The sequence below is a fragment of the Nematolebias whitei genome, chromosome 11, assembly GCF_014905685.2.
Source record: "Nematolebias whitei isolate Nwh7 chromosome 11, NemWhi1, whole genome shotgun sequence".
NCBI classification, from domain to species: Eukaryota; Metazoa; Chordata; class Actinopteri; order Cyprinodontiformes; family Rivulidae; genus Nematolebias; species Nematolebias whitei.
The window spans coordinates 24,962,357-24,977,677 of NC_056508.1; the positions used below are offsets into that span (position 1 = coordinate 24,962,357).

The 15,321-nt window shown below is 41.3% G+C and overlaps 1 protein-coding gene across 1 annotated transcript in view; it reads left to right on the top strand.

The window, feature by feature from the left end:
- Positions 1 to 2,661: 2,661 nt before the first annotated feature.
- Positions 2,662 to 15,321, top strand: part of LOC119417244 (neural cell adhesion molecule L1.1) — an 86,526-nt gene continuing 73,866 nt past the window's right edge. The window contains exons 1-3 of the mRNA XM_037684456.1: positions 2,662 to 2,765; positions 3,537 to 3,676; positions 5,206 to 5,490. Coding sequence (XP_037540384.1) covers positions 2,662 to 2,765; positions 3,537 to 3,676; positions 5,206 to 5,490 — 529 coding nt within the window. The remainder of the gene's footprint in view (positions 2,766 to 3,536; positions 3,677 to 5,205; positions 5,491 to 15,321) is intronic.

Here is a 15,321-nt window from a genome sequence, read left to right on the forward strand (position 1 = left end):
TCAGCATAACAATGGATCATTAGCACACTGACGGCTGTTTACTGTTCACAGAGGGCTGAGTGATACTAGCAATCACAGCATTGTAAGAGGGGGACAGTTGAACCCGGAGGCCTCCACCCCTGTTTAACGATGGACAATTTATTTTCACAAAGATGGCCTCCTTTACTCCTCTCTCAAACCATCGTTCCTCTCTGTCCAGGATGTGAACATCTTCATCCCTGAAAGAGTGACCGCTGGCCTGGAGATGAGTGTAGACCGCAGAATCCTGGCCTGATGATGTTGATCTTCTGTGCTGGGCCATCCTTTTGGCCAGTGGCTGTATCTTGTATTTTGTCTTGCTATTTAACGGTCAATAATGATGTGCCACAAGGCTCAGTTTTAGGACCCACTCTTTTTACAATTTATATAAGTAATGTAGTTCAAAACATTCATGATGCCTCCTTGCATCTCTTTACCGACAATACAATTGTTTATTGTTGCGCTAACACAGTTGCCAAGGTTTTCCAGCTTCTACAGTCTGCATTTGTAATCATCCAGTTTTTTTTTAATCTATCTGGATGACTGAGTTTACAAATCTTTTTTTCTGAACCATTTTGGCCTTGGTGTCCTCAGGCTGTTTCTGTGAGTAGCAAGTTGGTCTCTGGCCTAAAAACTTATACATTTTTATATATGATGATTGATTGTTTTTGACATATGGGTCCTTTTGCACGTGTTAAAAGCCTGCTTCTGAGATTCCAACAGGAGGCGGGCTTGAAACACAGCAATGAAGACTACTTATGGGACACATCTGGTTGGCATGTCACAGACTGATGAAGTCTTCCAGATGGAAGATGAAACGTTTCTCCCTTAAAGAAACTGGTCCAGATGACATGATTGAACCTTTTTTTGTTATCTACCTGGATGATTGAGCCTACAAACCTTTCATCCAGTCAGACTTGTTCCATCTGAAACTGGTGCTAAATGCTGATAAAACCAAAAGGGACGTTGTTTCAAACAGAAAGTTGGTGCCAACAGTTCTTCCTCCTATCTCATCCATGCATGGTGTTCCTATAGAGTTTGTGGATTCTTATAAATACTTGGGGATTTTAATTGATGCACATCTCTCTTTTAAGTCACATGTTGAAAACTTGATAAATAAACTGATTTTGAAATTCGGACACCAGTGAATTAACAGGTTTGATTCTAGAAATTTAGTTTTAGTTAACAGAGATAATACTTTTTTTTTTTTAATTACTTTTTGGGTTTATATAAATGATTCCATAAAGAGTTGATCAGTTTCATGGAGCATTTTCTTTTCATGATTTATTTGTTTTCTATTATTTGTTATATGAATTATTTCAGTTACTTGTTCAAAAATACACAAGTTTTGAGCCTTTAAGTCCAAAGGTATTCTAATAAAGTAAGCTAAATTGAAGTTTTAAATGACGGAAAAACAAGTCATTTGATTTAAGGTTATAAAGGTGAAGAAAAGTCAAATAAGTTATTAATTTCTTTAGACTAAATGTAATGATGGTTTTAGGTTTTACAAATTAACTTAAACTGAGTTACATAAATTGAGCTTATCCTGAATGTTCACTTGTTGGTTAAATATTAAATGATAACACGAAATTAACAAATGACCTGCCGGATGACAAAACTAATAATGTCTCTTCATTACAGTACTGCAGTATAAATAATAGTATGGGTGTTAATGTTCTAACCTTTTTTTCCTTTTAAAAATGTGGCTAATTGTCATTATTATGTCTTGTGATGTTTTTGAGCAGAGATTTCTGTGTTGACGAATAATTTTTCATACTTAATGCATTTATTTCACTTTTTTCTTATAGAGATGCCTTTGACATTGATAATAATCATCATCATCATCACTTTTATTGTCCCCTTAGGGAAATTTTCCTTACAGCAAGGTGGCGAGAAAATTAAAACACAACACATAAACATTCACACCACGAAATTGACAAACAGTAAAAATAATCCATGTACAAATATCAATAAAACAGGCTGAGCAACAAAATCAAGCCCAATTATATTTAAAAAAATTATGAATAATGGCCTGGCTGATAACGAGTTTTCTCTTTCAATGATTACTTCATCATAACCCTTTGAATCAGGCACCAAATCAGTGTTGTAGCTTCAGCACTTTCAAAGCTTCTGACGTCATTGATCATGTGATTTAAGGCAAACAAATCAAGTGCTGACTCAAGAATTTCTGAAACACTGTGTTGTTTTTTATATAAGCTCCAGGACTTCAGCTTCAAATGACCCTTCACTACCACCTCTGCTACATCCACTGTCTGTACCTGAAACTCAAAACCAAATGATCAGCTCTGCCTGGTACTCACTGGCCTTTCTGCTCTTTCCAGTCTCAACTGTTGTTGTTACTTACCCACTCCAGGAATCCATCACCTCTTCCTCAGAACCTGGAAAGAAAATCAACATTGTAAGACACACCTGAACATTTAGTCAACCTCATGTATTCCTGCCCAGCCTGAATTAATTTTTTCATTGTTCAGAGAGATCCAAACCTCTACCCCAGTGGGCTACCTGTAAATAAACTGCTCTACTACTACTGTATGTGTTTATCCCAACCAGAAGCCCTGGATCAATGCAGATGTACATCGTAAAATCAGAAATTGATGTGCAGCCTTCAAGTCAGGCAATATGATGGCGTATAAGACAGCTCGGTATGAACTCCAAAAAGCCATTGACAGCAAAGAGAGCATACTGCAAAGCCTCCAGTATAGTCGGGCGTACATCAGTCCGCGGAGGTCTGTGTGTACCGGATAAGAGTCGAAGCGGACGTCCACAGGGCATGTCCGTGCAAAGCTCAATTTTTACGACTGCATATGTATACTTGGTGTTGCACAATAAACTGCCCGGCGATGGACTGTTTTGCATGCAACACCAATACATAAAATTGCCCTTCTTCATCCCTGAACTGGTTTAATGGCCTTTTCTTTAGTGTTTTTTTTCAAGAGTCAAGCGATCTCTTCCTCCTCCTCCGTTGACTGAAATTGTGAGAAATTAAAGAATTTGTCACAAGCAAGTTAAAATCAGGTCCAGCGTAGCTGCGGGAGGGTCTGGAGATTTCCTGGTGGGCTGGTCTGATGAGTGGGTTGCAGGACCAGTGCTCCCTGTTTTGTTTTGTTTTTTAGAACTTTTTATTAACAACATATAAACACAGAATACCGCTGCTGCTGGGCTGCCAGCTCTTTTTTTTTTTTTTTTTTTGCAACCTGTCAATCAATCCAGAAGGCGTGTCAGCGAACTCAATTTGTCCCGAAGGTAAACGCCCCTTGTTTGCAGAGCTGACTGTTGCCGCTCAGGGTGGACACTCGAGTATGAAGTCTGAACTCTCTGCGGACAGTGCGCATAGTTTCCACGTGGCTGACAGGACGTGCAAGTATACTGGAGCCTTAAGAAACTGGAAAGCTACTGCAGATAAAATAACACCAGAAGCACATGGAGAGTAAAAACAATCACAAACTACAGGAAGGGAACAGATGGGGTGTATTCAAAAACACCCTTGAACCGGGCAGTTTCAACAAGTTTTATGCCAGATTTGACCAGCACACTAAGGACATCCACCTTAAGGCCCCCTGCAACCCAGAGGAGACACACCCACATGTCCTCAAGGCTTTGAGGCAGGTGGACTCTCGTAAGGCTGTGGGGCCAGACGGTGTGGCTCCAAGGGTTGTAAAGGAGTGCGCAGAACAGCTGGCAGAGGTCTTTAAGACATCTCTTCAATTAGAAATAGTTCAGAGGAATTTTAAACACTCTGTGATTGTACCAGTCCCCCCAAAAAAACAAACGCAGTCTTAATGAACGACTTCCGACCTGTGGCTTTTACTTCTGTCGCCATGAAGTGTTTTGAAAAGCTTATGTATTAACTCTGTGGTCCCAGTTTCAGCAGACCCCCTGCAGTTTGCTTACTGCACAAATAGATCGGTGGATGATGCTGTAGCTCTGTCTTTACATCATATCCTGAAACATCTGGATAGTCCTAACACCTATGCATGGCTCCTGTTCCTGGAGTATAGCTCTGCCATCAATACAATCAGACATATGAAGCTCAGTGAAAAACTGGCAGATCTGGGAATACCATCTCCCACCAGAAACTGGATTTGGACTTCCTCTCAGAGAGACCACAGGTTATGAGGATGGGGAAGAAGATTTCTGCTGAGCTCATAGTCAGCACAGGGGTCCCACAGGGTTGCTGCCTCAGTCCTAAGTTCTTCACATTATTCACACAAGACTGCACTTCCACACAAGACAATAAAATGGTCATTAAGTATGCTGATGATATGACTATTCTTGGCCTAATTAAAAGGAGGGACGAATCATCATACAGGGACTTGGTGCAAAAAAATCTCCATTTACGGGGAGGAAAACGACCTGGTGCTCAATGCAGAAAAAGCTGAAGAGCTTATACTGGATTTTAGAAAACGGGCTCCCTCTTTAGAGCCACTCACCATTAAAGGGACCACTGTGGAGGGAACAGGTGGACATAAGTTTCTTGGTCTGTACATCTTAGACAATAGCTATGTTTACATGGACATAAGTAATGGGTTAAACGGCCATTCGGAATAAAAATGCATTATGTAAATGCCCCATTCGGACTATTTTTTGTTTATTCAGCGCGATCCGAAATAATTTGTAATCAGAACGAAATGGGTGCTATTGTTTACGCCGATTCATAACCCAAACGGTGCGCATGTAAACACTTAATCTGTTGATTTTTTTCTGATCGTGAAAAACTGACCTGACTGCGCATGTGCGACCTATGTCATTCCCGCCTGGCTAATACAAATAATGTTAGCATGTCAAGGAAGCAAAACTGGTCTGTGAGCGACACAACATTTCTACTAGAAACTTTGAAAGAGTTCAAAATGATCTGTATTACCTGTAGCTCAGTCAGGGAGTGCAGTAACATCTCCACCGTCATTAAAACCTGTTGCGGGTCCATTTTGGGCGCTCAGGTTTGTTTAAGTTCATCCTAGAAGTAAACCAGAAGTAGAACTTCTTCTGTGTTTTTTTTTTTAAGGAGAGTTTACCACTCTGCACATGTCAGTACTTCTGTTCAGAACAAAACCCGCTGCATGTAAACACTCGTCATGAACGGATTGTGCCCATGTAAACGATACATTTGAATTATTTAATCTGAAAACATTTCAATCCGATCAAATAATTTTGCGCATGTAAACATAGTTAATCTCAGCTGGAAGGAGAACACCACGACACTTGTGAAAAGAGCCCAGCAGAGACTTCACTTCATTAAAGTGCTGAAGAAAGCTGGACTTGGATATCAGCCTCTCATCCCTCTCATCCAAGCTTATAGGGGTTTTGTTGGAAGCATCCTCACAAACGGCATCACAGTATGGTACGGCAGCACCACCCTGGCTGAGAGGAAGGCATTGCAGCTTGTGATTGAAGCTTCAGAAAAGATCAGTGGCTTCAGCCTCCCCTCCATGGAAGAGATTTACACACAGCGCTGTCAGAGGAGAGCACAGTGGATTCTCAGAGACAGACGCCATCCTGCTCACTCTTTTCCAGTGGATGGATTCTGGTTGTAACTTGAGACATTGTAGTCCTGTGAGCATTAGTGCACACAGGACACAGGAGCTTTTTTCCAGCCACTGTTAGATTGGTGGCACAGGACATTAAAGAGGGCAGGAACTATTCAATGCTGCAACACAAAATGTGATAAATGTGCAGCATCTGAACTGCAATTAGACAATTTTAAATTTGTTTTAATTGTACATTGTTGCATATATTATATTTTTTTAATTTAAATCTTTTTATAAACTTTTACTATTCTTTAGTTGGAGAAACGCACAAGAATTTAAATGTGCTTATACTAATGTATCTGTGCAAAATACCAAGCCCTGAGAAGCTGTAAACTAACCAATATGACAGATTTCAGCTGGGTCTCACAAAGAGGGCAGCTTTGTGCTATAAGTCTTGTTCCCTTTAAAATATTAATTCTCTGATCTGATCTTTTCCAGCTTGCTGCACTTAGCCTCACTTTAAAGACAACAGAGATAACAGATTGTTATTTATCCATAAGTTGCCTCTGCAGCTGTATGTGTTGGTGTTTGTGCTGGTCCAGAAGACCAAATCATGATTGATGAAAATCTTTTCCCCAAGGAGAGCATGTCTCAGTGTATTGATGTCACGTCCAAGACAATGCCAGACATGGACATAGACACGATGGAGGAAACAGAATGATTATTATCTATTGTATTGATCACCAGGCACGCACACTTGCTCCCACCCACACACACATGCAAACACAGAGCAATGCAAGCTAAGCAGAGGTTAAGTGAATTATGCCTTGAGTGAGCAATGACTGAGGAAATGCATAAAAGGAGAGGATAAAACCAGACCTTGAAAGTGGTCAAAGATAATGGAACAGACATCTGCTTGAGAACAGATTCAGTTTCTTGAGCAGCAGATCAAAAACTGAAAATTAAGAAGGGAATGTTTCAGTATGTTTTATAATAATTTTGTTTTAAGAACACTGCGAAAGGTAAATAACTTCCAATATTATTACCGTAATACTCAGCTATGTTAGACTTTTGATTAGGTGACCAGATTTGTACTAAGAAAATGTAAATTTGTTTTTTGTGGCATTTTTCAAAATAAGTTTTTGAAAAACAGAACAAACATAAGACATATACTTTACATATGCACATGATGTGACATTTCCCCTTTTCAATATAACCTTAACATCAGCAATTACATTACATTAGCTCCTTCTGCAGTTTCAAAAAAACCAAACCAAATGGATTCACATAGCATATTATAAAAACAACAACTGGTGTTGGCAAAAGTGCTGCACACAAAAACAGTATATCAAAATTAAACAAAAATAGTTTAAATAAACAAAAATATGACAAGACACAAAATAAAATAAATAGGAAAAAAAAAGTCAACTTTTATGCAGTACTAAAAGCCAATGAGTACAAATGTGTTTTAAGAAGTGCCTAAAATACTATGAGAGTTGAACCCTGTTTAAGAAGTAGTGGGTTTCATTGACCTAATCATCTCTGTGGACCAGCCTGGATCTCAAGAAACTGTGAGCGAACTCCCGATCTCCTCGCCGCTGACTGAGAGTCTCTATCCAAGGCCTCACCGAACTCCTTCCACATCCAAGCTTTTGCCTCAGCAACAGCCAAGGCTGTGGACCGCTTGGCCCTCTGGTACTCCTTGTCTGCCTCCGGGGTCACACTGGTCAACAAGGCCCGACTGGACTCCTTCTTCAGCTTGACAGCCTCCCTAACCCTGGGTGTCCACCACTGAGTTCGTGGATGGCCACCGCAATAAACACCGACAACCTTGCGGCCACAGCTCAAGACAGTTACCTCAACAAGCGAGCCCCAGAACATGGCCCACTCGGACTATCCCACCTCAGCTGGAATGTGGTTAAAGCTCTCCCGGAGATGTGAGTTGAAGATCTGTCTGACAGGTTCTTCTTCCAGGCGTTCCCAGCAAATCCTCACTAGACGTTTGGGTCTATCAGGTCTGTCCGGCATCTTCTCCCGCCATCTGATCCAACTTACTACCAGGTGTTGATCAGTTGACTTGGGTGGGAGGAGTGGGGAACCGTGAGGATGGATGGCACCAAGGAAAACACAAGGACAGAACAAGAAATCGGCAGGGTGAAACGGGAATTATACAAAAACACCATCGAACCATCGAGCAGCGTGGAACCCTTAGGATGAGGTATGGAACCCTCGAGTGGTGTGAAATCCTCAAGGCAAAGTGTGGAACCCTCAAAATGAGGCGTGGAACCCTCAGGACAAGGCGTGGCACCCTCAAGATGAGACGTGGAACCCTCAAGCGGTGTAGAATGCTCAAGCAGTGTGGAACCCTCAGGACGAGTAGGACCCTCACACGAAGCAGGTAATGTAGGAGCTGCAGCAGGTGTAGAAACTATGGGGACTGCATTAGGCATGGAAGCCACCACAAGGACTGCTGCTAGCATTAGGCCCTCAGGAAACTGGTCATAGATGACACTCACTGGTAGATATGGAGGTGGGTTCTCATATTGTTTTTTAAGAAGCTTTCTCAATTCAAAGAACAGTGGGTGGGGGGTTCAAGTTATAAAGCTGAGGTAAGAGACATACATACATATGCAGATTGACCTATCACACCTCACAGTAGGAGTTTGTTAAGATCTCAACTTGTTCTCTGGCTCTGTGTCCACCTCCGATGTCCACCCAAGAAATTCATGGAAGCGAGGCACAGGAGAGGAGGGGAAACTGGGCTTGGATGCCAGACGGCTTGCCCAGAGCCGAAACCTTCTTCTTTCTTCTTCTTCAACGAGAAGAGGTGAAGGCAGCATTTCCACTGCCTGGCTACAGTGTCTTCATTTCTGTATGGGTTCAGTCCAGAATCCGCCTCACTGGATCACAAATTCCTCCGTCTATGCTCACTCATCTAGACAGGTGAGTGAAGCCTGGAAGAACCTGCCTGCTGGGTTCTTGTTTGGTCGGTGCATACAGTCAGGGTTTCTAGCAAGGACAGGACAGGACAGGTAGAACACAATCGTGCAGGCATGACTCGGAAGCCAGGTCGTAAAATCCAAAACACTTTAATAATATGAATAAATAAGCTGATGTGGCAGTCAAAACTTACAGAACAGGTCAGACTTAGGGAAACACAAGGAATAGGACGAGGTCACTGACAATCAATGACACACAGACTCAGACTTAAATACAGACATAATTAACGAGACAAGTGCCAACACCTGTGGAGCATCACATGTGTAGGGAGATAGGGATTGATGATAAGGAGACTAGGACAACAACACAACAGGGTACCATCCCCACAAGTTTTATGTCGAATTTGATAAGTTTTTAATAAAAAAAAAAAATTCTTTCAATTTTATTAAATTCTGTAAATGCCCCCCTCAACACAAACTAGACCAAAGCTGTTAAAATCAGCCTCAAAGTCTATATTATTATTCATATTTACATTTTCATTTTCAATATTACAAGTGTCATTATTCATATTGTGTCAACACTGATTATTATATCCATATATGCAAATAAATGTTACAGAACTAGTGGAACTCTCAAATCAATTGTGTGTGTGTTTAATATAATTATGGTCTTTACCAGAAGAAAAGAATTTGTATTTTGGGGCGACTTATTGAGACTCATGTTATAAATCAGAGATTTATAATTTTACCACATAAGAGGGTAGTGCCCCGAGGTTAAATAAGTTGCGAAACAGTAATAGTCCATCCATCCATTTTCTTCCACTTATCCGGTGTCTGGTCGCAGGGGGTAACAGCTTAAGTAGGGAGGCCCAGACTTCCCTCTCCCCAGCCACTTGGGCCAGCTCCTTCTGGAATCCCGAGGCGTTCCCAGGCCAGCCGAGAATAGTCCCTCCAGCGTGTCCTGGGTCTTCCTCTGGGTCTTCTCCCGGTGAGACGTGTCCGGAACACCTCACCAGGGAGGCGTCCAGGAGGCATCCTAACCAGACGCCTGAGCCACCTCAACTGGCTCCTCTCAATGTGGAGAAGCAGCGGCTCTACTCTGAGTCCCTCCCGGATGATCGAGCTTCTCACCCTATCTCTAAGGGAGAGTCCAGACACCCTGTGGAGAAAACTCATTTTGGCCGCTTGTATCCAAGATCTTGTTCTTTTGGTCACAACCCAAAGCTCATGACCATAGATGAGGGTAGGAACGTAGATCGATCGGTAAATTGAGAGCTTTGCCTTTTGACTCAGCTCTCTCTTCACCATGACAGACCTGTACAGCGCCCGCTTCATTGCAGATGCTGCACCTATCCGCCATCGATCTCACGCTCCATTTTTTCCCTCATTTGTGAACAAGAATAGAACAGTAATAGTTAACAAAGTAAACATTTTATGTCTAAAGTTTACTTCTATTGCTGTAGTGCTACATATAATACATGATGAGCTGTTTGTATCTTTTTTTAAGCCATCTTGGGCTTTTGGGGTTACTTTTTGATGGTTCTTTATGTTTATTGTTCAATTTATTCCCTTGTTAGTCATCAGGCTTGTTTTCTGTGTCTGTAATTTTTGTGTTTAGTTCTGTTCATTGTTCAGTCTTTAGGTTGTTCTCTGGGCCACCTCCTTCAGTCAGTAGTTTTTCAGTAAGCCTGCCACGCCCCTCTGCATCTGTTCCATGTTGCCTCAGTTACAGCTGCAGCCACTCCACTCATCAGTCCTTTCAGTCCCTCAGATCACCTCACACACCAGCTGAGCATTGTGTGTACTCAAGCCATGTCAGGTTCTCCTCCGTGTTCTCCATTTGTTCTCCTTGTGTTCTCCTCTGTGTTCTCCTCCATGGTCTCCCTCATGTTTCTCTTTATTAAATAAAGTAACTTATCAGCCTTCAAATCTGGTTCTATACCTACAAATCATGAGAACACACACACACATAGGGACACACACACGTGCACAGCTGCTGTCCTTGTGGCAGCAAGGGACAATAATAAAATTGTGAAGACTCATTCAACTCATTTTCTCTGGATTAATTATTTATCATTGATTTCATCATATATTATAATTATTAATTAATAAATAAAATGTACAAAATGCTGCTGGCGGTATTTCCTCAGATTACTTATGTTGGAAAAGAGGGAAAGTGGTGGCACAGAGGTTAGAGAAGGTGGACCTGTGATCAGAAAGTCGTCGGTTTGACTCGGGTGGGTGGGAAAGGTTAAACACCCACACCAGCCTCCACTCTCATTTGTCTCACTGTGGGCCCTTGAGCAAGGCCCTTAACCCCCACCATCTGCTCCTCCGGGAGCCCTAGATAGAGGCTCTCTGCTCCACACAGAGGGCTGTGGTAGCTCAGTGGTCTGTGATTGTGTCAGGAAGGACATCCGGTGTAAAAACAGTTGCCAAGTCTGTGTGCGAGCTAGTGTGCTGCGGCAACCCCGAAGAAAGGAGAAGCCGAAAGAAGAAAAGCACAACGGGAAAGGATTTTTTTTTCTGTGCACGTGCACAAAATAAAATATCCTCATTTTTGATAAGGTTAAACATTTTTTAGTAGTGATAACAATAAGAGCTGGCCACCTGCATACAATTAATAAAGAAATAATGGACAGGTGACAACGAGAGAGGGATGGTGAGGAAAGGAAAGGGAAGGGGCTGAAGCTACCAATGGAATAGTTGGGGGGAGGGGGGGGGGGCTGAAATGAAAAAGGTTGATGTCATCTCTGTGAAGGAGCCAATCAGAAGGCAGGGAAGGGAGGGACCGGGGAGTCGGAGGCAGATCTTCCAAGGGTGTGTTTCATGTTGGCTCTGCAGATTCAGCCCAAACACACTGAGGGAGGCTGGAAAGATGCTGAGATGTAAGAAAACCGAAATCAAGACAGGAATGTGAGGAGGACGAGAGGAACAAAGCTGAAACGGAATTTGAAACACCAGCCGACCCAGAAGAGGATAGAGAACACCTGCAGAGGTAAGACAAAAGCAGCCCAGGGGTGAGTGTCTGTGTGTGTGTGTGGTGTGTGTGTGTGTGTGTGTGTTAATGACAGAGAGTCTCTGAGCCTCAGCAGTGATGCTGTTTTACAGAGGGCATAAATTAGCACGGTACTGTGCACGTGCACATGCACTGAAGTGGGTGTAGGCTTTGGTGCTTGTTTGTGTCTCAGTCCAGGATGTTTTATTACTGTTCTGCACCACAGAGCATAAACAAAGCCAGTTGATTATAATTTACATTCTGTTTCAGCTCCAAATGTGTTGCCCCCCCTCTATTCTGACACCAAATGTCAGACCCCCCTCCCCCACACAAGACATGGGAGGGACTGGCTGCAGACTGACATCCAGATTTTCACATCCCTGCTTCTCGGTCATCCACCAATTGTGCCATTAGGGCCTGGTCTTGATAAATCTGTTCTTGGGGAGTGCCCGGCTCCCTTCATTCAGCTTCTCATCACCAAAACGTAGAATCAGAGAACAATGTTTTTGTTCTTGTCTGTGTTCCTGTAAGCAAAATAGCCATTGAATCACTGGACACATTTTATTGAAACTCTTAAAAAGTTAATGTGTGATGAACATCTACAACTGATCCACTCCTGTAGCCCAGTTCAAAAAGCTGCCACAGCTACCTGAACCTGAAAAATAAAGAACTGGGTGTAACTTAGTCGATGTTTCCAGATGTTGACTTGAAATTCAGTGTGATTGTGGCTGTGAGTCATTCTAAACATTTTAACAAACACAGGTTCAAAACTTTTGTTTAAAATTTAGCCATGAACATTTAGCTGTTAGCAAAATACCTACTAGAGCAGTGGATTTAATGAAACTTTTTGGAAATAATCATTGGATACACCTTTACCAAGCCTAGCCATTTCAAGATGGCTACCACAGCCAACTACATACAATGACACCAGTACATAGCACTCTTACCTTCAGCTAACCTTAGAAAACAAACAAACAAACAAACAAACAAACAAAAAAGACTGAAATTCTGTAATTTCTACAAATAATGTGCAGGAATTGGGTGTGGTTATAGTTAGAAGGGTTACTGATTGTATGACGTCTTTAGTAAAGTTAATTGTTGGAGGCAACGCTTTTAGCAAAATATCTAATTATCCTCTGGCTGCATTTTACTAAAACTTTCATAAATTATCATCAGCTGTGCCTCTACAGCTGATTAACTTTGAGTCATTTCAAGATGGCTGCCACAGCTAATTGGCATTAGCCAACACAAAGATGTCTACAACTCAGTCCATGCTGCAAATATTGAGATCAAATTTGAGATGGTAGTAGCTGAGAGTCATTCTCAACACATACTCGACCAAAATGCTTCAACTTCATGATTTCTGCACATCAGATGATCTTTAACACTCATGACAGGCAGCAGGCAACATGAATTCCTATATTCTCATATTATTTTCCATTAGCAGTTGTTTTATATTATCGTTAATATTTAATAAAATGATGCACTATCCAAAATTAGAATGATAAATTATGTACAGCTTTTCTATGGATTGATCTCCTCTCTTTTTCATCTAAATCTCTTAGACAGATCTTCTGCCGGGAATCATTAGTAATGCATTTAATAAAGTGAATTGTGACTGTAGGATGTTTTTTTTGGCCTATTTTTCCAAATTCATATCAGAAACACTATTATGATTTGTGTAAACACAGCATTTTCTAATTTGAAAACACCTGCATGTTAGACTTCCTTTAGGTCCCAGGCCTCTCTTGCAAAAGAGATCTGTGATCTCAGGGAGATCTCTCTTAAAGAAAGATTAATAATTTCTGCACATATATTTTGGACGACATGCGAGGGGGTATACTTCAATAAACCAATGAACAATAGTAATTCTACAATATTATGAAGTTAAGAACACGCCCTCATTTTATATATATTTGTATATATGTTATTTATTATATTTCTTTTTGGACTTTGTAAACACTATATTTCTTTTTGACTTTTTGGTATTTTATTTTGCACCCTTATTGCATGCTTTAGTATTTCTTGTTTCATTGCACTGTTGATTTTGTGTTAACCCACATATGACAAATAAACAACATACCCATATTAGCCTAGTTTGAAAGAAAACCTCTGTCTTTTCTCCACACTCTGGGCTCTATGATGGATTTCACTGCAGATAATACACTACCTACTGATGACTGTTTCATGGAAGCCCACTTCAAACATCTCAAGACTATTTCTCTAAATCCCAATGGGCTAAGAATCACAAAGGAGTCTCCACCGTGTCTTGAAACATTTAATACATTTGCCAAGATGGGTCCTAAGGATAGGCATGGCCTAAAAAACAGATTGCAAGTTATGCAAATGAAAAATAGGCTGTCATTTTCAAAGACTCATGGCTAACTGGTAGCTTGGTTGCAAACAGAATTCAGTGAGATTACAAAGAAAAATATATTTTTCTCACAATTTAACCAACTCATCGTTTTCGGTGGAAGCTGAAGTGTGATTCTGGCTCCTCAGTTAGGGTTAGGAGGAAGCAGCTCACTAACTGACAGCATTTAGAAACAGAGGGGGACAAACATAATGGGCACAAATCTTAACTGTAAACCAGTGATTACACAAATGACACACCCATGAGCTACTTCTGCTCAGCACCTGGGGTCCATGCATCCATCAAATCCATCCATTAGCTTTACCCGCTTCTTCTTTTTTTTTTTTTTGGGGGGGGGGGGGGGGGGGTGTCACTGGTGCTCATGTCCAGCCATCACTGTGTGAGAGGTGGGGGACACCCTGGACAGGTCTCCAGTCCATCACAGGGACACATAGAGACAAACGAGACAAACAACCATTCACTCTCTCACTCACACCTAGGGACAATTTAGAGTTACCAATCAGTCTAACATGCATGTTTTTGGTCTGTGGGAGGAAATCCAGAGAAAACCCATGTATGCCTGGAGAGAACATGCAAACTCCACCCAGAAAGGCCCCCGGACCAGGATTTGAACCGGCAATCTTCTTGCTGAGAGGCAGCAGCTAACTGTGCCACCGTGCTGCCCCTGGTGTAAAATAAGTTATTAAATGCAATCAGACAGACATGCACTTTGTTAAAAACTCACTGCTTCTTGTACTGGAAAATGAAGAAAACTGTTGACAAAGAAGCTCTACATGACATCTGATCTTATGGGGAATAGGGAATCTAATTCTGACTCAATTTCACGTGCTGAGACTGTCCAAAGTGTACTTGTCCATGTATGTTACTGCTGATACACCATACCATCCCATACCATACCATACCAGCTTTATTTATAGAGCACTTTAAACACCCAAAGAACCAAAGTGCTGTACACATAATAAAACAATCATGCAATCAGATAATAAAGATTTATTAAAATGATTAAAAGTCAACATCTCAGATGGTGTCAAAAGCCAGGGAGAAAAGATGAGTTTTACAAGGGATTTAAAAGCAGACAGGGAAGAGGCCTGTCTGATGTTCAAGGGAAGGTCGTTCCACAGTTTAGGAGCTGCCACAGAAAAAGCACGGTCTCCTCTGAGCTTACTCTTTGTCTTCGGCACACTCAGGAGCAGCTGATCACATGACCTGAGGGATCGAGAGGTCATGTGATCAGCTGTCATTAGATATGCCTAATTTCTTATGAATTATGATGCAGACTTTTGGTTTCAAGTAAAACACATTGCAAATTGGTGTATTTTGACAGCTATCATGTTTAAAATGTTGATGTTTTTACATATTTTGCTTTTATCGATATTATACATATGCATATACTGTACATATATACACATATACATATACACATATATGTAATTAGAAATCTATTTTACTTGTAACCAAAAGTCTGTATCAATGAAAATATTTATATGAATCATGATGCAGACTTTT